The sequence below is a fragment of the Molothrus ater genome, chromosome 1, assembly GCF_012460135.2.
Source record: "Molothrus ater isolate BHLD 08-10-18 breed brown headed cowbird chromosome 1, BPBGC_Mater_1.1, whole genome shotgun sequence".
Classification (NCBI taxonomy): Eukaryota; Metazoa; Chordata; class Aves; order Passeriformes; family Icteridae; genus Molothrus; species Molothrus ater.
This window is the reverse complement of record NC_050478.2, coordinates 19,423,382-19,447,883: the sequence shown is the minus strand read 5'-3', so window position 1 is coordinate 19,447,883 and position 24,502 is coordinate 19,423,382. Positions and strand designations below refer to the sequence as shown.

The 24,502-nt window shown below is 37.3% G+C and overlaps 1 protein-coding gene across 3 annotated transcripts in view; it reads right to left on the bottom strand.

Moving 5' to 3' along the window:
• The window catches only part of NEBL (nebulette), a 244,546-nt gene that overhangs the window by 58,924 nt on the left and 161,120 nt on the right, over window positions 1-24,502 (bottom strand). The window contains exons 11-15 of one of the 3 annotated variants that reach the window (XM_054517178.1): window positions 23,198-23,308; window positions 16,781-16,891; window positions 9,047-9,148; window positions 7,341-7,442; window positions 573-680 (exon numbers count right to left, since the gene is read on the bottom strand). The exons of the other annotated variants lie outside the window; for them this stretch is intronic. Coding sequence (XP_054373153.1) covers window positions 573-680; window positions 7,341-7,442; window positions 9,047-9,148; window positions 16,781-16,891; window positions 23,198-23,308 — 534 coding nt within the window. The remainder of the gene's footprint in view (window positions 1-572; window positions 681-7,340; window positions 7,443-9,046; window positions 9,149-16,780; window positions 16,892-23,197; window positions 23,309-24,502) is intronic. 3 annotated transcript variants of the gene reach the window in all.

Sequence of the window (24,502 nt, the reverse complement as noted above, 5' to 3'; positions counted from 1 at the left end):
TATATCATCCCAAGAGCATTATCACTCAATATAGATGTTTTCTCCAGTCTGCCTCCAGCAGCAGCCACCCATTGCTGAAGCTAGTGACTGCTGTATTTTGTAATACCATTGAGAAGATCAACCAGAAGAATGAAGTCTAAAAGACAGACATCCAAATCTGAACTGCTCATGTAACCTCCTTCTATAACCATTGGAGAGATGACAGTACTTTGCTCCTCTAAAGACAGGCACTTCTAACAGGTGAGAAGAATTGACCTCTAGACACGTTTATTTCTTTCCTGAATAAAAAGGGACCAAGTACAAGGCAATTAGCTCAGAGTAAGAGGTCGCATCTTTTGACACACAAAATTAAGCGAGACGAATCTCATCTAAAATGGTTATGAAAAACTCTTCAGGCCCTCAGTCAGAAGCAGAGGAAGAAATTGGTAACATGCTGTACCTGCTACACACTGTATAGCAGACATTGTAACTCAGAGGAATTCATAGGACGAAAAAAATAAATTCTACCTGTGAACAAATGTTTGATTATTCAGGATGTAAATGCACATAAAATACAAAGCAAATTAACTTACATCACTTGCCAAGGAGGATGCAATCTGTGCTTGCTTGAAGGAAGCACTGTCAAGAGGATTGTAATGGTGACTCTTCATTTCCTTACTGAACTTCTCTTTGTATTTTACCTTTCACAAGAACAAATATGTCTAATGTTAAAATGTAGCACTTAAAGAAGGCAGAGAATTCAGACTACAAAGAAGCTTATTAAATGCAATTACTTTATTTATAAATCTTTAAACAAAGTTTAAAGAAACTTAGTTTACCCACACCTGTGACAGTCTTGTGTTGGTTTCAAATTAAGTTTTATATATCTGATGTTTACTAAAATTTTAAGATTGTCATATGTGATTACTGGCGCTGAGGGATGTATAAAAAGAAAACAGAAACAAGACCATAGGACTCACATGAGTAATCAAATAAAACAGAACTCTTTGACTAGCAATAGTCAAATAAAGAATCAGTTGATTCATAATGAACACCAAAATTGTGGTTTTAACAAAAAAAAAATTCTAAGGTGAATAAATTCTAACATTTGTAAAACAAATCACTTGTAAATTTTTCAACTGCTTGAAAGTGGGAAGTCAGAATCAAACTTCCACCAGCAGGCCCACATGTCACTCCCACTATGTTAGACTGCCACGAGTACTGCCAGTCTATTTTTAATTCTGCCAGAAATTTCCCAGAGGACACTGAGGAATCCCTCTGTAGTACAGTCCTTTCTTGGGGATAATGCCCACCTCATTACAGTGCTGGAAAGCATAATTAAATGACTGCCTGCCATCACCTTCATCATCTTTTTCTTCTCACTTAAAGAAAAAGGGGGAATGACAATACTTGTAAGAGGAAATAAGCAATACAGAAATATGGAGACAGTGGCAGTAAAGGTAAATAAGTCACAAAAATTCCATAAAACATGCTGAAAAACTGCATTCAGAATCTGAAAATATGAAATTGAACAAATCACTATCTCCCTTCTTTGCTTCCTTTGTGAGCGATCATCAAACATCTGGAGACTCTGCACACATGTCTGCTTCTTTCCAACAGCTGGGCATAATGGAGGAGAATAAAGTTCAGTCTGAATTATGCTGCTTTCATGAATTTTAGGCAGACACCTGATATCTGAGCCTATGCAACATCCATTATAATTTACCACGCTCTGCACTAAATAAATACATGGATTCTTCCCTACTCCTTTTTTCTCTATTCCCACATGAATGTCTGATAAAGTGGTTAAGCCACCTCAAACAATCTTCAATTTTTTTTCTCAGCCTTAGTTGTGGGAAGAGGGTTTTTTTCCCTTTTCAGTTCTTCCTTGCCTCAAAAGACCCTCAACATGATTCAGCTCATGCAACCTCATTAATGAAACAGTGGACATTGTGGGTAAAGATAATCAGGATAACAAGAAACCAAAACTAAGTTACACAAACAGGAACCAGCCACATATGTTCAAGCACTATATTACTATTCCAGCACCTAGTTAATTTTTAGAAGTAAGGAAATTCTAAAACATTGTTACTTTTAAAGAGAAACTTTATCTGAACACATTATGAACTTCATAATCTTTCACACTAACAGAAGAAGAGAGTATCTATTGCCTTCTGGTATATTCATCTGGTTTATATTGTTTGATATTTGCCTTGGCATTGGATCAAGTGCAAAAGCATATATCTGAATACAAAGACAAAGGCAAATCCATGCTCTGTATGAGCAGTGAAGGAATAAATCAGAGTGCTTTTCTCTCTTAAAAGGTGTATCCAAAATTCGCCTTCTAATGAAAATCAGGCAGTGCTGTAATATGCCATTCAAAAAGCCAGAGATCAAGACAGCTGGGTGAGCAAAACTGTCTTTTACTCCTCTACCCACATCACAACAACACCAAGCGTAAGACTTTAAACATCCAGCTACTACAGGCTGCCTTCTCCTGGCCAATAAATGCCACAAACAGTGCACACAGACCAAATGCACAACATGGTATTGAAATTCCTGTTAGGTGGGAAAGCATTGGTGCCAAAGGGACCTCTCCTCACAACTGGCTTGCCATCTTCCATCTTCATTTCATGCCATTAAAAATTTTGGCATCATTTCATTAAAAATTTTTTAGCAGTACATTTCAATCTAGAGGTTCTAGTAGCAGACCCTCTTCAGAGTCACTTCAGATCACACTGCTGCCACTGAAGGACAGAGGGGGGACCAGTGAACCCAGTCGTCACAGGGCCCCATATCCTGATGTCCAGGAGGGTTTCAAAACTAAAGGAACCCCCCAGCCAAGGTGAGTGTAAATGTTCTGGTTGCAGTAGGGCTGTCTTACAGCCCCAGGCCAGCTGCCTGCCCTGGCTACTCAGCTCATTGCCTTTGCTCCCCTCCCCATCACACGGGTCACTCTGGGCAAAGTGGAGCACAGCAGTAAGATCAGACAACCCTGGCAGTGTCTCCAGAGCACTTCAGCAGCCATTTAACTGACCTGCCATAGGGGATTTGTTGCATTGACAGCTATGTAGATGTACACTTTCTCTTTTATTACCATTTTTCTGGTTCTTTCTCCCTTTTCAAAGGAAGCGTGGGGTGGGAGAGAGTGAAGAAAGAAGAGCAAGCCCATGGATGAGTCATGGTGAAGGAAACCACGCAGAATTCATCATCCTTTTGAACAGGGTAAATGCAGTTTAAAGAGAGGAAACATGCCTGAGAGAAAGAGTTCTGAATAAAAACAAGGAAGAAAAATACCTCATATGATTTCTAAACCATCTGAAAGGGGGAGGTCTTTGCAAGGCTATAATATGGTGGAAGAGCAAACAAGTGGGAGTAGAATTGACAGTTCTTAGTGGACACTTACCTACAAATTTCATCATTAACCAAAAGCTTTACTTTAATGAGGGCTTAAAAGGACAGTTACTTGTTTACCATCCTCATTAAAGTCTTAAGTTTGTTTATTTTTTTTAGAGATTATATGGTGGGGGTTAATGTAAAAGAAATGCGTGGAGGTTGCTCTCTAAAGACTCCTTAAGAAAGAGCAGACTCTGCAGGCTTTTATCACAACAACATCCCTGAAAAACCAAACTGGAATTAAATAAGGCCTGGATAAACAAACTTCTCATCAGCCTTGCCCAAAACCTATAAAAGTCAGAATTGCAGCTGGACAGAGCAGTGTCTTTTGAAGCTTAGCAGCAACATTCCTAAATCAAATCTTTAGTTCAAAGCTGTTCACACAGGGAGTGTTCAGTTTCAGAAGTGGATGACATCACCCACTGTTCAGATTTACAAAGAAACTACAAAAATTGAATCATTCAACCACTAGGATCCCATGATGAAGCAGACACTTGCAGCTAAAGCATTTCCTCATGACCATATGAAACCATCTTTAAAAAAGGAAAAAAACTGTCAGAGCACATATATATTGAAGGAAATGTAGCATAAACAAAGAGCAAAATTGAAACATTCATTGCTAAAAGCACGAGCAGAGTTTAAAGCAAAGAAAGACTGAGAAAATCCTAGGCTCTTTGGGTTGTTACTGAAAAATCTCAGAGAAGGTGCATTTTGAAAAACATTCTACCCCTACCAGTTTTATCCTTAAAACAATAAGCACCAGATTCAGCAACAAATATGAATATCCAAAATTATTTATCTTAAAACCAGTTACTAAACACCATAAGAGGAATACTTCATATCAGCATCTCTTTGAAAAAGCTAATAAAACACATTAAAAACATAAAGAGGGCATGAACAAGCGCTTGTTTTAATTAAAAAATAGAAAAAAATAGCCCAAATTATACAATGCACACTTGGCAAATTGACAAGCTCCATGTTTTCACAAGGGCTAACACAGTTTCTGTTTTAAATTTCATTTAAAATCAACAGAAAAGAGTTACCACATGCTGTGGGTAAATATACTAGTTCTGGGAGCTATTATTTTTGCTGCTGTTGTTGTCAAAAGCTTTGTTAAATAAAAAATAAAAAGGAAAGAAAGGAGAGAGAGAGAAAACAGTGATTTCTGTAGAGTCTTGAGTGCCAGTCAAACATTAACACTATTTTCTTCGCTTTGTTTGCTTTCCTGCTTGCCTTGATTGCTTTCTCCCTTCGTTACACCCACACTGCCTGACCTCTTCTTGCTCCTGTTCTCTATACTCCCTAAATTACCTACCCATATGCACCACATTAAAACATGTTATCATCTTCTCTTCCCATTACATCCATCAGAATTGTCAACTTTGCAAATTTACTGTGAGGGTCAAATAACTAATATTTCTCTGCATGTCGCAGCTTATAGATTCATGCAATTAAGGGAGATTATCAACTTTCAACACAAAAAGTTTATGATCTTCCCATTTTCTGAGAAACAAATGGAAACTCTAAAAGCCAGAAAGTCTGGAGACAATAAAGAGATCATTAACTTTACTCTTTTTAAATCTTGTAAGCGTTACAAGCCTGTTTCATGATCCTTGCATGAAGAGGACTGAAATGACTGACCCGTATTTAGATCTCTTTCTCTCCTCTAGCACAGGTGCATTCCTCATTCTGCCCCACCACCCAGCTCTTTGGACACAGGGGTCATCTTCATTTTTCTGTGGTCTTGATTTATGATTAGCGTGTCGAAGTGTTATAATTATTCAAATAATAAATAAGAACATTAGACAACTCGTGGCCACTGCCTTCCCTTCAGAGGACATGGGGGAATTGCTCAGTGCACCTCCCTGCTGCTGAGAGCTGCCCAGCATTTGCACCCTCCATCCTCCAGCGTCAGGCTGAGGTGCTGCCCCCTCTTCTGAAAGCACAGTCCCCATCACACACATTGCAAAGCAGCCACAGCAGCTTAGACTGAGGAGAGGACAATGCAAGAAAGGATCCCAAAACTTGGATCCAGGGCCAGTGACTGCAGAGTTCGGACCACCAAGGTTTAATAAGAATCTTCTTTACAAATAAACCAAATATAAGAAAGATTTTGTCACCTTCTCCTTTCCTGTCACACCTTCTGCACTATTTGGACTCTCTAAAGAAGTTAAAATTGCACAGTGAATGCTGCCTTCCACAGAAGATGTCAAGTAGAACTGCTGCCATCCCAGTTCCTGGCAGTGAAGAGGCCCTATTATAAAGCATTTGCAGATGCAGCTTGCATTGTCCAAGATAAAAAGCACATCTAATAAAAACGAGATAAAGAGTGCATTGATGAAGCCTTCCACGTAGCTGGCTCAGCAGCCTGCAGGATCTCATGATCCAGCTGTTATTTTTCACTTGTGATTGTTGGCCACAATCTCACGGGTACCAGGCTTGGGAAGATGGAGAGGACTATTGGAAAGGGTTACAGCCTGGTCTCATTGGCAAAAACAGGCAGCTGCAAGCTCAAAGGAGTGAGCTGCAAGGACAGGAGTGTGTAGGCAGCCATTGAGGAGATATAAAGGACATTACACACTAAATTTGGATATGGACCCTTTTAAAAACCATTGAACATGTTTGCTAAATGACAGTCCCATTTCCTGTAAGTGATACTCAGGTCTGAGCAGCATCACAGTGGCTCTTGCTAGAAAGTACAGGCTGACTTCCAAGCCTGCACAATGCTAAACACAAAATAATCTCTTAGCAGACTTGCCCATCAGCAGAGAAATGAGAATATGATCCACTATAAAATAGAAGACAGAAATCTATTTGAAAAACACAAACTCATTTTGATTCTGGGCACATCACCAACAAAGCAATAAAAAATATTTATTTCCTTCCTTTTCTCCTTGAGTAATGCTTCAAAGTTTATAATGGTGTGAATGCAGCAGGTATCTAAGGATAACAGCAAAAGGAGCTCTACCTCCTGCAGACACTGCACTGTTTTTCAGCTTATTCTCTATGACACATTATCCTCATTTTATGCTAGTTCTAGGGAAGACATTTAGTATCTGGCCAAATCACAGGTATTTTTTACATATCACTGATATTGAGTCTGTCCTAGAATATACACTATTTACACTTGAGAGGTTTTTTGGCTCTGAGAAGGCTGACACAGCCTTCTTCAATCAAAGGGCACTATCCTCCTCTTACAGGAGGACAGTTCCTGGGTTTTCAAAAGCTCCAAGGGTAGCTGGACAGGATTACTAGCAAGGATTATGCAAGGCACTGTTAAAGAACTACTTCAGACAAAAAAAAAGGAGGTGGGGAAGAAAAAAAATCCAAAAAACAGATCAGCAGTGAAAAATCTGTTCTCACAATGTCAGGATGATCTGTAGTAGAGATCTTACGTGTACATCTTATGAGTAGAAAACTACTAAGAGGAAGAGGGAATATTTCTATTTCAGGTTTCTTTTTAGTTAAGGACTTTTTTTTGAGGTTAATATATAACAGTAGTACATAAAAGGTTCAGTTTCAGGGGGAAAGAAGGCGGGTGGTTTACATGTCAGGCCAAATTCAGATCCCATTACTCACATTAGCAAGCAGCTACACAAAAGACCTCAGTTACTTCAGTGGGATTAATCACAGGGTAAGGTTCCACTCAAACTGAATGAGGAGCAAAATTTGCCTCTAAATTACATACAGTTAATATTTTAGAAATCCTAGAAAATCTGTATAAATATACACCATCTCCATAAGAGACAAGTTATAGTCAAAGTTCATAGTATTTTTGCTTCAAAATGTGTATTTTGTTTCCTAAGAATCCAAAATTTACCAGTCACTGCGATGCTAAATGAAAAGTTTGAGAACATAATCTTCAAGGCCATTAGAGATAATCATCTGAAAATCTAAGTATTTCTCTGCATTACTAGGAATGAGATATTTGGATTAAATCATTGTAAAATTATGGAGAATCTTACTTGGCTTAAAAGTTTTGAAACTCCTTTAGCATGTTCAAAATCAGGTCTTCCAAGCACAGCAGACTCCTTATTCAGCTCTCCCCTTCCTTTCTTGTACTTTGCCTTAAAAATAAAAAAAAAAGGGGGGGGAGGGGGAATATGAATCACTAATAAATTGTTTGGGTTTGTTTTATCAAGAGAAATGATAAAATTTCTACTACCTTTTAAGCATTAAAGCTAGTAGAAAAAGTCTCACATAGTGGTCTGAGTTGACTACTGTTCTAATCAGCTCTGAGTAAAGGCCTTCTCAGGGTTCAGCTCCTTAACAATATAATATTTATTAATTGTAAAACACAATGTGCAGCATTCACAGAATTCAATTTTAACCAAATGCACAGCTTAAGCCAGAGAAATACTGTCCTCCCGATCAAGGCAGAATGAGTCACAGTGGCTCAGCATTTCTTATGACAGGGTCTACAGTTAACCCAAGATGATTTGCAGCAGCTGAAAGTAGTCTTGAAATAAAACTAGTCTGAGGGGCAACTTTTTTGAACTGTGAGGTCAAATTCCGCTCTCAGTTTTTGCACTGCGGTCTCGCTGGATATCAGTGAGACTGTGCTGGTGTCACAGAGCTGAATTAGTCCCGCAAGGTTAATGTTACCTGATCTCTCCAGCTGAACTGCCTGCCATGCAAACTGCTGCAATTTTTCCCCACAATGTATCAGAAAGAAACACAGATGAATCAACAATGGGTGCTTTGCAATGCCACAACCTAAATTACCCATTGCCTAAAACAGGCTTCTTGCATTACTCAAGCACTGTGAATCAGCAAGGACACATCGTAAGAATAGACTGGAAGAAATAAAAGTTCCAAAGCCACTCTAATTCTAAGAGCATTTGAACAGCAATTAGTAAATTTGAATGCTGTAGAACACTTAGTAGAAGTTCTTGGTTTTCAAAAAATCTTGAATATTGAAAGGTGAATTTCTCTCTTAAATCTGTCTCTCCAAATGTGTCTAGTCAGTCTCACATTTAATTAACTACTTAAAAACTTGACTCAGGGCTTTAAGTATATATATTGTTTGCCTTGTCTACAATAGAATACTGAACTGCATCACACACTGCTGCTTCTTAAACTGCTCCTTCACCTGTCTGTTAGCCGAGGTCACAGTGGAAGGGCAAAGAATTTGAGAGGGGAGTTCAGGGAGGAGAGCCCCTATGAAAGAAGCAGCATCCAAACAGCTCTTGGAAGGACAGCAGGGAATTACATTTTCCTGTCACTGCTGGATGAGATGGCAAAAGGAAGGGGTATCCTGGGATGCCAGTTTCTCTCATACCAAGGCAAAAATAGGTTTGGGATGTCTTCTGAAGGGCAGTATAGCATACAGGCACATGACTTGAGAATGATTATCACAAATAAAGATGAAACAAAACCAACTTTAACAATTTTCATGTTGTCCTTACATCAATTACCAATAATTTCAAAGATCATACTGTCAACATCTAACAAGGAGAAGCCCATAGCTTTCTAGCCTGCCAGGCAAGACTGGTTTGTTTTGGTTATGTTTGGTTTCATTTAATCAAATCTCCCTAGCAGATTTGGGGGTGCACATTTTCTGTTCAAAACATTTGAGAATTCCAGTAGCATTCTAAAAAAATCTGATCAAAATTGGGGAAAAAAAAATTACATGTCTAAAAAATAGAAAGAGAGTAAAAGGAGAACATACATCACTTATTATCTTTGTTATCTCAGTTGCCTTCATTATGTCTGGTCTGTTCAGCACTTCAGTGTACCTATGAGTATCTTGCACATCCTTCTTATAAGATACCTGTCAAAGAAAATACAGTTTTGTTTAAAATAAACAATAAAGTTTGAAGTCTACATATAAGCTTTGAATGACCGGTCAAATCAGACATCAAACTAAAGAGAACTCCACCTAATTTATTCCAATAGAGTTCTGCTTGACAGGGATTGTAAGGTAAGACCACACACAAGGCAAAACGATAAGGAAGAAATTCAGAAGCATAAAATACAATTTGAAAAAGAAAACTGGCTTTGCTTAGAAGCACAGTGGAAAATTAAAAGCATTGCAAAGACACAAATATTAGGTTTTACCATAAAATTTTACAGGACTTTTAAGAGTATAGGAGTTTTTTTACTATGTTGTACCCATTTTTAATCTAAATTAGCTCCTCCTCTGATACTGAGTACTGCAGTTTAGCAGATTGCAGCTACACTGAAGAGAAACTGTAATTCTGTCATAGGGAGTTTCTTTGTCAGTACTAGACAGCCATGTAGCTCATATGGAATTGAATGATACAACTCCACCTCAGCATCCCCACAACACCACTTACTTGCTCCTTTGCACAATCATGGGAACAAGAAGGCTGAGAGTTCCAGCATGTTGAGCACACAACTGACTCTTTCTGTTTGTGCAAAGCCACTACCATAATGAATGGGCTCAGAAACCTTTGGCCAGCAGGCTCAACCACAGATAGGAGAGTCCAAACATTCTCCATTTAGCAAAGCGATCACGGGAGCAGCATAGACCTCAGGGACATTATAGAGCTCCATAAGGTATCCTGCCTTTCCCTCCTCAAGGTTTGTCAACTTTTTCCTGCTCTAGCACATGTGCCAATCTAAGCCAATTTCCAAGGGCTGTCTTACTGAATTATTCTTAATGACATTCTGTCCCTGGTATTCTAAAGTGTCTGACAAATTGAAGTTTCAGGCAGAAGTTGGAGAACATAAAATAAAGTTTAGAGGAAATAGGAAGTAAAAGAATATTTCATCCTTTACTGAGAAATCTTTTAGATTTTCTTTTGTTGCTTCACAAAGTTAATCAACCTCTCAAGATAGTATTTCACCAGCAAGAAAGTTCTCAGCTTGAAGTTTCTTATTATAACCTCTGCTCCTACTTCCAATGCAAAGTTTCACTCTGGGTACAATACAACAAACTCATAAACTGCAGTAGTCAGTGACAAATATACTTCATAGAAATGGTATTGCAAAAAGAAAAGGAAAAAAATTCACTTTTCGGCAAATATTTTACATGCAACAGGAAAGTAATTTTGCGTCCATATGGCTTCAGCTAAGCAGACAAGCTAAACAGGCTTCACTGTTGGCTGCCTGCCCACAAATAGATCTTATAATTTTTAATCTGCCGTGACACACAAGTGTAATCACTAATAAAAGAAACAAATAAATAGGTTTGATCATTCAGCCCAAATTATCACATACATACAAAATAAAAGTTTATTCTTCCAGCTGGTGTAAACCACTGGAACTTTTGTTTTAGTTATGTTTATATTTTCTCTAATTTTTAAGAAACTAGTAGAGAGGAGCATTTGCAATTCAGGACTTTACATGAATTTAGTTAATTATATGCTGTTCATCCTAATGACCACATGAGGTGAGGTGAAAACCACAAAGGCAGCAGAAACAGGTTTCTGAATAGCACCCTATGATCCATGTAAATTGCAAATTAAGGGCCAGCATATGTGCTCAAAATAGAAATTAGGAATGCAGTGAATTTAACATCAGAGAATCAAGAACAGTGGTGATAAAGTTGAGGAAATGTGGTCACTTATTGCTCCCAAATGACATGATCATATAGTACATGAAATAATGGATTGTGGTTAATTTCGGGGAAAGGAAGGGGGGGGGGGAGAAATAAGACAGTGACAGTCCTTTATATTTCACCATTTCCAATTATATTAGATGCAAGGCCAATTGCTATATCTTTCCCTGAGTGAATTATTATTCTTCCTGCACCTAAACCAGTATACCTATTACTTATGTCTGAGGGAAAGTCATCTAGCATTTTACAAATGTCTGCAATATATATTTGCTCCATTCTGCAGCTTGTCATACTCCAGTGAGAATAAAAATGTTATGCAGCAGAACAGTAGTTTGTCAGAGGTAGGCCAAAGAAAGAAAAAATATGTTTCCCATTTCCTGAATAACCTCAATCCCTGGATGCTGACCCTCTCCCATTGGGACACTCTGCTGGCCTCTATTACACAGCTGCTATTCTGTTCCATCTAGTGATTTTTTTTTAATAGTGCTATGTTAGAACAGTAAAACCAGAGCTATTCTGAGAGAGAGGGGAACAGATGTAGACAGGGCAAAGCAACCAGCTTGGTGTGTGCACCCATGGGCCTCAGAAGATGGAAAGTGAAGAAGCCCATGAGGGGGGAAAAACAACAAAAAGAAAGAAACTCCCAGAGAAGGAGCCATCTTTTGTCCTGAGCTGGTTCAGCCAAGAGGCTCATGCCCTGACCGGAATTTCCAGGCATTACACAATGTCCTTACTCAATCTTCACTTCAAAGGGTCACTCAGGCTTTACCAAAAAATCAGCAAAGGCTCAAGAATTGCTCCACTTCACGAGGACCACAGTATACAAAAAAATTGTTCCAGCTGACTCTTGCATAGGAAAAGTAATTGAGATAACAATTTTAGAGCAGCAGTGAAAGACCAAATGGAGAGTTATGGCCAACCAGTGGGAAATGCAAGCAAGGAAGAAGGAGCAACTAAAAGGAAAAAAAAATGTACCATCTTGAGTTTTGAAGTTGAAAACAGTAAATTACAGATACTAACTAAATTTAAAGTGGGTTTCAACCCAGTTTGAAATTACAATAAAAAGTGGCTACATTGTTGAATATTATTGTGCAGCAATAATTGGAACAAAATCATTTCTCATCTTTAATCCCAAATGTGATTACATACGCACATACTCAAATGTGAATTGCAACTGGTTTTTGCAAAGCATGGAGAATATTCAGGGCCTGCTCATAATTACTAGACTGATTTTAATAGGCCAAACCTCAAGCTCTTATAAAATGCATAAGGTCCACTACTGAGGATAAACATGCTGATCTAGTTACTCCAGCAGGGTCTGCAAGATGCTTCACCTTACATGAATACCAGTGAAATGCACTTCAGTGCCATAAAGTAAACAGATTTCTGACAATGCTGCAAAACTTCTCAGACTATCAATCAACAAACAGAAACTTTTACATAGTGAGCCAAGCAAACCTGGGTTTAAGAGATTCAAACCTTTCTTGAAATCTTTTATCTTCTCATTTATTCCAACACCAAACTTGTCCAAACAATACATAATAAATTACTCAAATATGCACAAGCAGCTATGAACACATTTTGCCTTCTTAAGGATTCAGCAAGAAATTGGGCACACCTGTCTGCACAAGAATTTGTCTCTTACTGTTTGTCCCTGATTAGCATTTTCTAAGAGCTGTTAAGGCCACTAACTAATGGCCTGTCAGCTGTGTCTCTGCCCTCTTTCCTCTCATCTACACTTTAGGGTCCATCAACACTAAGAAAATGACTAGCTGGTGACAATCATCATTGGCAACAGCTCTTCCAATTCCTGCTCAAATGATGTTGAAAACTGTTTTCCGGCTTGTGTAAAAGAGACAAACACATTTCTGGCCCATTACAGATTGATGCAGTCATCCTTTCCAGTAATGGGCCTTAAAATTGATTGGTCCCAATTACACCAGGAGTAAACATCATTTTCAGCACCAGTTGGAAGTGGTCCAGGGGGACCTGCTGTTGACAACCACTGTCAGCAGAAAGTTTGTCAGTGAATGGTGATTTTTCTAACACAGATACTGAACAGAGAGACAGAAGAAGCCTGAATTTACCATGATCTGCCCCAAAACAAACATTAACATTTGGGTATGTTACTGATGGTTTTTAAGCACATCCACTTTAAGATCTGCTGATTTGGTTTTATCAGAAAGAATGTACTTTTTTGGGTGTGTGGACTGTGACTGCACTATACCCTGAAAATGAAAAACAACTTACTCCTAAGACAATATAGACATCTTAAATATTCAAATTTAGATGGTGAGTGAAACATAAAAATTATCATTACTGATCTCATGTAGAGTGGAAAGTGTATATATACACATCAGAAGTTTGCCCAGCTGTCAACTAATATTTCTAAAAAAGCACTCTTTGTAGATAAGCAGAAGAGAAAAGATGTGCAAAAAATCAGATGTGCAAACTGCCTTTTAAATGTCCATAGATGAGTGTACTGCAGTTTCCTTATTTGTAAAATCAGAAGATAACATCCTTATTTCATACCATTAGTGTTGTGAGGAGAATCAGTCATTTTAACAAGGCAGAACATTTAAACTGCTGTACAAATATTAACGTTGTTTTCCTATTCAAAATGCCCAGTGATAGACCAGGTCATGGAACAGACAAAATCATGATGCACAGCTTTGAGTACCTTCATCAAATGCTGTGTGCAGCTTCCACAGGGACCCAACACAGCAAATGGTTTCTTTGCTTTAGAAATGTAGTTGTCATTTCACCATTCAACTACATCCTTCCATTCACATGGTACTCAGATACACATAAAGCAAAAATGTGACATGACACTGTTTTAAGACCAGCACTTAGTTTTGGTCCCAAGTTTGGAAACTTCCAGATGTGTTAACTGATCAGCTCAGCACAAAGTAGGCTGATGGTCCCTACTTCACTTTTCTGAAAATGACTTTGTGTGCCAAAGTCACATCATTAACATTAACATTCACTTCACAAAACACAAACACAATTTATAGAGAAAAGTACTCTGGTTTGGATAAACATGCTTGGCTTCAAGCATTATGTAGTATTTCAATTCTTTTTAAAGTATATTTCCTGTCATTAGAAAAGTTACTTGTGTTCATTTGAGAGCAATTTTCTTCAGACTAAGTATGAAAAAGAGAAAAATTATTTTATTAGACATTATCACATTGTTCAGGAGTTTTTACAGTATTTCCCTGTTACCCAGTTTCTGCCCAAACATATTAATGATGCCTATAAACATGCCCAGCATGATAATGATATTCAAAGTGGTGTGAAGGCCTACAGCACTTGACAGTTTCAAAATGTCAGCACAAATGCATGGTGAGCTGAATACAGTTTTAATTTTTAAAGGAAATTGGACATTTCACAGAGTTGAGTATAAATGTCAGCTTTATTTAAAGGCTGAGTAAATAGTCTTAAACACATCCTAATCCTCTTAGATGCAAACCCTCCATGTAAAGGTTGAATTGAGTTGGCAGAGCATTGTAGGTAAACATGCATTCTGCTCCCACAGGTAAACTGCGCCGAATGGTGGATAAAAGAGCTTTGTCCTTCTACCTGCCCAGTAGTTTCCCTTCTTTTTCTCTGCACTTTCAAAGCTGTGATTACACAGATACCCTGAAATAGTTTGGAAAGACAAATGCTCCATATTTGGGATGCTCACTGTTCCATGTTCTGACCCCGAGATGAAAACTCACGTGGTTCTTAATTAAACCTGTACTTACAAAAGAAGAAATCCTCAGCTATTCACCATGATGCCCAAATATTACCCACAAGAGATGTGTGCTTCTGCTGAGCAATAACCAGATTTACATAACTTGCTCCCTTATGTGTGATAGACATTTGTCCATTGCACTGCAGCTACTCATGAGCAACCAGAAAGAATCTGTTCTTAAACACATTAACTGGTTAGAGTTTTCTGTTGCATTTGGATGACTTATTTGATTTTTTGAAGTTTGCTCAGGCTGAAAATAATTTCCCTCATATTTTTTCATTATTTCTAACATGCTGTTAAAAGTTCTCATTTATCAAAACATCCTTCCCTCCCATATCTTCCTTCATTTCCTTTTCTTTTTTTTTTGCTTGTTTTAAGGGTGAAAGATGAAACAACTGCATTTCATTTATCCTCACATCTGTAACCTGCTCTCCTTAATTCTATTAGCAGGTGATATACAGCTGTAGAAGGGGAATAGGTTTTGCACTAGCATACTAACCCTCAAAGTATGATGAATTTGCTACAGGAACTTGTCTCATATTCCTCCTAGTCCCTTCTCTGAGAGGGATTCACATCTCTCTTTCCAGCATTATTTCCTTTCCTAGCAGTTCACCATCATTCCTACTGCTAGGTAAATAAAAAACCTCTTGCTTCTGGGGAAAGGCATTCACATTCCCAGCTCTAGGCTCTGTCAGCATGACACCCTGATGCTTCCAACAGCAGAAATGGACAGTGTTTGACAGGAAGAGGGAATTCTGTAATCAAGGCAGGTTGCAAATTACTGCTGGGAATTCCATTGCAGGTATTTCCCAGCAGAAGAAAAAATTATTCTTCAAACATAATGCTTCCCTGAAGTTTTCCAGCAGCCTTTTAATCAGCAGCCAGCTGTCAAGATTCTGCACACAGACATACATCTTAGCGCTGACATTTAGTTTTCAGCCCACATAACCTTAGAGTGTTTGTTGCACTGTAAGTAGGAGAAGATGGGGTAAATATAAGATAATTTAAAATGAACACCAAAGCTATGTTTTCTACATTGTTAGCAGCAAACAAATATCCCATTTATCTAACAAAAAAGTGTTGTAAAATGACATGCCTGCCTCAATTGATTTGGTTACCTAAACAAGAATGGAACTGGATCATAACTTTTAAGGTTACACATCAGCTCTTCTTACAAGCTTTGTGTACCCCTTAAAATGGCATCACTATTTTAACCAATCTTCTCCTAAAATTTGTTTTTTTCACAAGTTTTTACAAAACTTAAAACTAACATAAATTTTTCTTCAAAGTTGGGTCTGTATCATTCAAGACTAATCAGGGCAGCATTTCTGCCCCAAGCAATGATGCATTGAGCTAGTATTTGCTAGCTTGACCATGAAATCAAATGTGGCCTGATTGTAATAAGAAATATAAATACCATTATTTGATATTGTGAAAACCTTCAGAACTTCAGGAAGCTAACAAGCAGCTGAAAAAAAAAGCAATCAACTTTCAAAATACTGCAAAGTACTCCTATTTATTTGTAAGTTATCTAAATAAAACTACAAGAATAAATACTTTGGTCAAATGGTATAAACCAGAGCAGGCATCAAACTGAACACTACAGCTCAAATTCTTTAAAAAAAATCATTTATTAGTCTATTAAATTCTTTGGAAAATTCACTCGATACATATTCAGAAGATAGGAACAAACTTATTCATATGCATAAAAGAGTGCAAGAGCAGGGCAGAAACAGCTCACTTGCCTCCTCTACACAGCACCCCTGAAGTACTACCCAAGTACTGGCAGATGAAGACACTGAAAAAACACTGGTGTACATTTAAACAAAGAACTTTATGCACTTCTAAAGTAGTGAGTTCAGAAAACCTGTGCCTGCAATTTTATTTCAAAGTGATAGCACTTAGTTATTATTGATAAACAGTAACTATCCTTTTCCACTGCACTCAGAATAAAATTCACATACTGTTACTCATATCACATATTATACACACACCATGTCCTAAATGACTTCAGAGCAAATAATTTATGAAAAATAGCAACTAAGGAAATATGGAAATGTTCCATGCCCATTTCACTTCAGTAAGCTGTAACAGATGTATCTACCCAAAACAAGCACACTCATTTCAGATGGGAGAGTACTTACATCACTCTGGTGTTTACTGACTTCCATGGCATGTTTAACATCTGGAGGCTCCCTCATACGCGCATAGTCTGAAAATCCTTTCTCAGCATCATGTTTTTGTTTATAGAGAACCTGAAAAGAGCAACATTATACTTTTGTGACCTGAGAAGAGCAGGTATAATAACATGAGCTAGGTTAAACCTAGTGGCGTAGTCTACCTGTATTCAGGAAGAAACTTAATAAATAATTTAATCCCTTCATGGGTCCAGAACACTGAAATGAGAGCAGCTTCCACCAAAAACAGAGACATGTGAGGCATAGTCAGCAGTGAGATTTCTCTGCATACGTTATTGAAACAGATGCATGAATAGACAGGGGAAAGAAATAGTAATACACAAACAGAAAATTAAGCTTAACAAGGTGAGAAGACAGCCCAAGGAAAACATAATCAAAAGCCACCTTGTTTTTTTAAACACACTTGAAGCAATCAGCTATATAATTATTCTCCATTTTCAGAGAAAAAAATATTTTATGCAGTTGTCATAAACAAACAGTTTTACTGTTTATTATAAACCCATTGCCCACAGTTCTATTTCTTCCACTGTTGGGAAGCAACCAGCACAATATGCATTTTGACTTAGCCCCAGGTTCACAAAGAAAAATAATATTTACATTCAATTGTCATCATAGTAAATGAAAATGGAATTGAATTGTGAATTTATAAACACCTTTACTTTTATAATAGGAAGGGAACTCACTGTTGGGCATTCATCCATCTTTCACTGTACTGTGTTATACTTACACACACACTCTCACACACTACAACTGCCTGAAAAGCTGATCTTACACTTATCCTTGTCAGAAGCTCTTAGACTTATATTAAGGAAAATTCACCAGGTTTCGGTGCCTAAAAAGTAGCAAGCATTAAGAAAATTCATTCTCTAATAGCTCTCATGAGCGAGCATTAAAATAATCCATAAGAAAACAGCAAGTATTAAATAAGATGGAAAGCTGATTAGGAGGAGGAGGACTGACACAAAAACCCATGGTAGCAATAAAAGAATACTGTGAAAGTTTTGAGACGGAAACTCTCAACTACAGAGATTCAGACTCTTTCAGGACAGGACACTGGAATTGTGAGAAAATGCTGTATCTGGTTTTGTTTAAAGCAAGATTTCATCTGAGTTACAGAGTATTGTGCCCAAAGCAGTATGTTAGTATCTGCCCTGACTATCTCAGATTACAAAATGATATACAGGCTGAGACATTAAGACAAGAAGGGGGGAAGGGTATTTTGTCACTGCTACTATGTGAACAAAAGTATCAAATCAGGAACCTTAAAATGTGCCACCTCCTTATCCAATCTAACACAATCAGCCCTCTGCAGGAACAAGCACAACTGACAGTGAAACAAAAAGTCTGTAACTTGCCTACACTGGTCACATCTTGCAAATGGAAAAGCACATTATCTTTAACACGACTGAAGCTCCACTAACAAATGATTCCCCACAAAAGCGGAATTACTATACAAATATATGCCACAAAAACTCTTTTGCTATTTCTCCTTGCTTACACTGTCACTTTCAAGATGTCCCCCACTTAATTATGGGGACAGAACAGCCATTATGAACAGAAGACCCATACGGTTACTTCCAAAATCTACTAATTTACAGATATTTTATTACATTGCCATTTTGCTGGTTCAACAGCTCTATTTTTCCCTTGGTGAATGGGCTATGTAACCAAGTTATGAAAACACAGTAACACATCAACTCTCAGCATGAGAAATTTAGCAGAAATTACGAGTATCTGCTGTCTTGGGAAAGGATGACCATTTCTTTAGCTTAATGTAGCAATATTTCACTTGCTTTGGCATCTGTTCTTCCTATCTTTTCCCACTATTTTCATTAACTCACAGAAGTAGTCTTGTTGCAATCCTAGGCTAGGAGGGGTTCAATGGCTGTCTAGTTTAGTTTGGGACAGTTTAGTGCAGAACTATTCCCAGATTTGTAAATCGCTTCCAAGTAAGCATGAAAAAATATTTATCATTATTTCATCAATACTCTTAATAACATTATTTTATAGGTTAGTATGCATACATTTATTTCTAAACTCATGCTGATTTTCAAGTTTTAGCTAAACTGAACTTCCTTAATCAAATCTACATATGAAACTAGTCTACACAGAGATCAAGCATCATAGGTCACTGACATAACCTTTACCCTTTAGTGGTGCCATTTATTAACTTGAGAAATACAAGGCAATTATTTAAGTAGGTATGACTTCAGATTGAATCAATTTGTAAGTACTCATTTTTTATTTTTCTTCTCTCTTTTACACCAATGTGTCAATAGGAAGCTGCATTAAGGAAGGGTTTGTGTTCCTTTAACCCAGCTCTGACTGGCCCCCTGTTTTGGCATACATTAAACACTATTACATTTTTATTTTTATTTCCATTTATAGTCAGTCAGATGTGCTCTGAACTTAAAATCCACAAAGTAGGATTTCATAAAAGGAAACGCTGAAGAACACCAAAAACATCACTTTAATCTCCATATAGAGAATTAGATTATCCAATGTAATTGTGTAAAACAGAACTACAGAAGTCCAGAAGACTAATACTGCCACCATAAAAGAGAGGAAATATTGAATATGACATTTCCTACCATAAAAAAACCCTTAAAAATTACATAAAACAATTTGATAATGTGTAATATGATTGGAAATTATGCAATAAACAACAAAATTTTTATTGTAGTACAAAAAACCCCTCTGAAACTTCTTCTGGAAGTTGAAAACGTTGCTTAAGATTCTCTTGGCTCATCACCTTTATAAAGAAACAGGAAATACTGTTCAATATTGACTCTTTGAGATATTGCCCTGTACAAAGTAGAAAATTAAACTGCCTTCAGTTTGCTTAAGATTATCCCTTTTAGATAAGAAGAAAAACAGTGCAATCACTTCTTATGGCAAAAATGAAGTGATGAAAAAAGTGATGAAGTGCTTATTTTTTTTTCAACATTGTTTCCCCCAAGCAATTTTAAATACCTTTATCATTGTTTGTGACACCTTATTAAGAAAAATATTGTTTTACATAAGCAAGTATACAGCATACTGATCTTCAGACAAGAAAAAGATTTAGCACAGAGCTAGCAATGATCACAAATTTTTCTTCAGCAATATTTTCCATAGGAATATTGCAATTTCTCCAAAATTTTCCATTTCCTTTCAGAAAAATCAAAATGAAGGCTTCCTACCTAGACTGCTCGCATCAAATTTATTTTCTCACTGTGAAAAGCAGGGAAATTGATGAGAGCTTTGTAGGCTGGTAAGGAGAGTGAAGTTATTCAGTGATGACAGGGGCTTCCTCCTCTTTTTAGCTTTCCCTGGGGACAGCTATGATAAAAGTGAGAGAGGGGGGAAATCTGGCTGCTCACTCTCAAGAAAGGCATTTAGAAGGCCACAGTCAAATTTTCTGTGAGGAGGAAAAAAATTTAAATTATAAAAGCCACCCAAGTATGTGGGACTGTGAATTTTTTTTTCATTTCCTGAAACATTTTTCCCATAAACAGCATTGGGATATATGTCATTCTCTATAGGTATTTATTTCCTTCCTCATGCCAGTTGTACAAAAAACACAAAAGAGTAAACATGGGTTTCATGCAAAAGCCAGCAGGAAGTCTTGTTTCAGGCGTTCCTGAGTATCTTGAAGACAGAATTGAGTATGATTCAATACAGCCAGTATGGGGAAGAGGCTCCACAGGAAGAGAACCACATGTGTCAGGGTGCTATTCTCTCCATTACAGCAAGATCCTTATGTCAGTGCTGACACTGCATGGCAGGACCCCTGAAGGAGGAGATCCTGGCTCTGCTAAGGTCACTGACAATTGCCACAAGAGTTAAACAATGCCAACATGGTCAATGGTGCTGTGGCAGCCTGTTGGCTCTGGAGAGGACAGTGGAGGGCAGCTGTAGGGGGGGTATAACTCCTTAAGAAAAACAGGATATTTCCCCTAGTTTCCTCCAAGTTCCTAAATCATGTGTATGATTTGAAACTGTGTGTCAAATTACTAAACTGGGCTGGATATAGGTAGGCTGAAGACAGGGCTGCTGGGCAGCAGCAGCACCATTTCAGGAGCAAACTTTGCATCAGGGGAGAGCCCAGGGGACGCACCTGTGTAAGAAGATCCTCTGCCAGAGGCACCCAGCCTGTGCCAGCAGCCAGCTCTGGGGAAGGTCAGGGGCTCTCTTTCTTCCCCACCATGACCCTCTACTCCCAATGCACCTGCTTGGCATGTGAGGCTGTGGATCCTGCCAAGAACACGGCACCACAGAGCAAGGAGAGTCCTGCTTGATCTGCCCACAAAAGCATTCCAGCCCAGCATTGCATCCAAGAAGCATGAAAAGGGAGTCAAAGGTGTAAATTTGTTCTAGTGTGGGTAGGGAGGACACACACTCATATTTTCCACCTCTCGGTAAATCAGAACTATTTTAAAATCAGTTTACTACAACTCAGAAACAGACTGCAATTCTGTGTTTGCACAGCCTTTTTGGAGCAGAGCTGGAGCAAAAGGCAGCTGGTGCTGTTCTCTCTCCTTCCTATGGAATATCTATAGCCTCCTCCTGAAGTGATGACCTGTAAATTCACAGTCCCAGCTAGACAGATGCAGCAGAAACCCCCTCTGCCATATCCTGACCCAGATGAAATCTGAAATCCTTGTATTAGCTACTTAGGTACTGCAATGATAGGCACAATATGGATTAGATTTGAATACTGTGGAGAAGATTTTTCACTAGAAAATCCCCTGAGAGCTCTCTCAAAGTAGCATTAAATTCAGGTCCATTGCAGCAGTAAACCACAAGTTGGAAAAATGTGTCAGCGTATCTTTAAGTTTTATGGTATATTATGATTTATAATGCATCTACTCCTAAGGGGATAGTATGAATTTTGTGGGAAAAAATTCTGCTTAAATATAACTCAACCTATATGCATATTTTTTTTCTCTAGAACTGCTGGATGATTGAAGAAAGCCTTCAAAAACTACCAAATAAAAATGTCAGTCTTTTCCTTAAAAGGGTTTTTTTGTGAATCAATGGATTCATTTTTAGTTTCAGTTATTTATCTTTTCTGCCACATCACCAATGTTAATTAATCTCATTTGGGTAAACAAATGTAGAATGTAATAATTTGAATGAATTTGGGAGTAAATCTGTGGCAAAATAGTTAACTAACGTTTTATAAGTCAAGCTAATGTCTTAAAAATGTTATACAAGTTTAATTCCCTTTTTTTTTTTACTATAATTCCTCTAATCACTCACTTTACAATGAAATGTCACATTAATGTCATTTCAGCTACTGTGGTGCTTTAACTTGTGTATATATGTTCCTTTTCAAATTCTGAAAACTAAAATATGTGTTATTGTATTTGCTTAATATAGCCTTGATTAACATAATGTTTTATGTCAAAACATTTTTCCACAAGCTGTCCTGAAATTTTAGTCCATTCTTTTTTTATTAATATTTTCCTTTGTCTGAAAAAGTGTCACTGCATTACAAGAATGCATATTGAGATACAATCAATATTATGGATTTAGAAGGGTGTTCCCTTCATGCACTGGCTGTTTTAAACCATATGTAGTTGAAATCTTTAAGAGAGGAGAAAGCAAAAACAAGAAAACCATGGAAATGCTTGGTGGACAGAAAGCCATGACCATCTATTCGATGTAATTCTCATGAGTAACAATGAAAATCTGGAGTCTCGTTCATATTACACATGCTTAACATTCATAATTCCACTGAGGTCAGTGGAAGTGAAGGGTCACCTGCCTACTCTTAGGGTATTATATTTTTATGTCCTTGAAGGCAACTGAACCAGAATTTACTATTTTGCTGGTTGTTCACAAGCTTTATACCATATTCAATATACTTGATTTCATATTTTAATTGTATAAAACTTGTTGTAAGTAGTAGTATGCAGATCATCAGAAATACATTTGCTGCTACCACTAAGTGCCTTTAGAAGTCATTAAAGCAGTTTTCTTTTCTCTTGCCTTCAGCATCAAATATTTTATATTACATTTAATATATGTTAATACAACACCCAACAGGGAAAAGTTATATAAGAGTCACCCATTCTATAAGGACCATGCAATGTCACTAATTTCAATAATTCCTTATTGTATTCACTGATTTCACTGGATCAATGAATGCACTACCAACTTTTAAAAGCATATTTAATAAACGCAAGTAAAATTGTCAACATTTTAAAAATGTGCAGTTTTTGAATTTAAGAAGTTATGGTGATAAACTCTGGATGATAAGCTCACCCAAATAAATCAAGCAGACAATCAAGTGTCCTTTCAAGTATTTTGTTTAAAGTGTACTTATTCTGACACACAGTTAATCAAAAAATCATTTTTGCAATTCTAAAACTGTACCTTGCTCTGAAGGTGCATTAATTCTTTCGCAAATACACTGTCAATTGTGGCTGGCATCTGCTGATAGAGAGGGTTGGAAAGGTCTTTCTTAGCAGCTCCTTTATATTTCACCTAGAGGGCAGAAAAAGGCGACATAAAATGCAAAAATGAAGATACAGTAAACATACTACTTATTTTTTTCTAGTAAGTAAAATTGCAGAGAACAGAAATGGAAAAATTTCATTAACTGTCACTAACTTTCTAGCAAAAACATCTTTAATAATACTTTATAGGGATGTGCCTAATTCACAAAGCAATGCAAAATATCTCCTGATCAAATTCAATAATTTTAATGGAAATACAAAATAAAATAAGCAAGGCAGTTTCTTCTATCCTTTCTCAGATCATTTTCAAATCCAAAAATTACTTTTCTTCTTTCTCTTTTACAGAGTCCTGAACAATGGGAGCAAATGGGAGGCGAACCATAAATATTTTACCAACTAATAAGTAGCAGCAACTAAATGTAGCTAGAAAGGGGAGGAATACTGAAGTTTGCCTGTCATCATTTCTGTTTCATCTGTTCATATTACAGTCTCATTTTTAAATTACATTTTATTTATCTTGTGTTTCCTCCAGTATTCAGTATTGGCAGTTCCTCACAAAGGGGTTTTACAAGAGGTACCAGAACAATAGCTAAAAATGTGTGAGGCTTTTGCTTCAGTTCTAAGTCTTCCAAGTTCACAAAACAGTAATGGCAACACTGCTGTGAAAGTAATCATAACTACGAAAAATATTTTCAATTACACTAATGTCACTTATTTACTGTGAAATATACAGTCCTTCACTAAAGGCTAATTCCCCAAATGCATTATATGCATACATATCAATAATTTGCTGTATTATTTGTTGCTGTTCCCCAAAACAGAGGGCTCTTTTTCACTGCTGTTAAAATGTCAGTGTCCAAGATTTGCAAATACAGGTGATGGGACACTAGAGGTCAGTAATTTACAAGATAAACCATCCATCACCTCATTGGCTTCAGGTAATGCTGCAATAAACACGCAGCATGCTCAAAAGTGTGGTAATATCAAACCTACAGGGTTTAAAATTTTAGAATATTTTTATATCTCTAAATCTTTGATTAATAATTAGCAGCAGATTCGCTGGAATCAGACAGATTAGATAAATACTCTCTATATACTGTATTTCTGTAGACTACAATAGTCTGTCTCTTATAAAGTGCAATTACATCAGATTTACTTCCCTTGGGACATGCCACTCCTTCTCAGACAACAGGAAGATAAATACAAGAACAGTATTTAATTG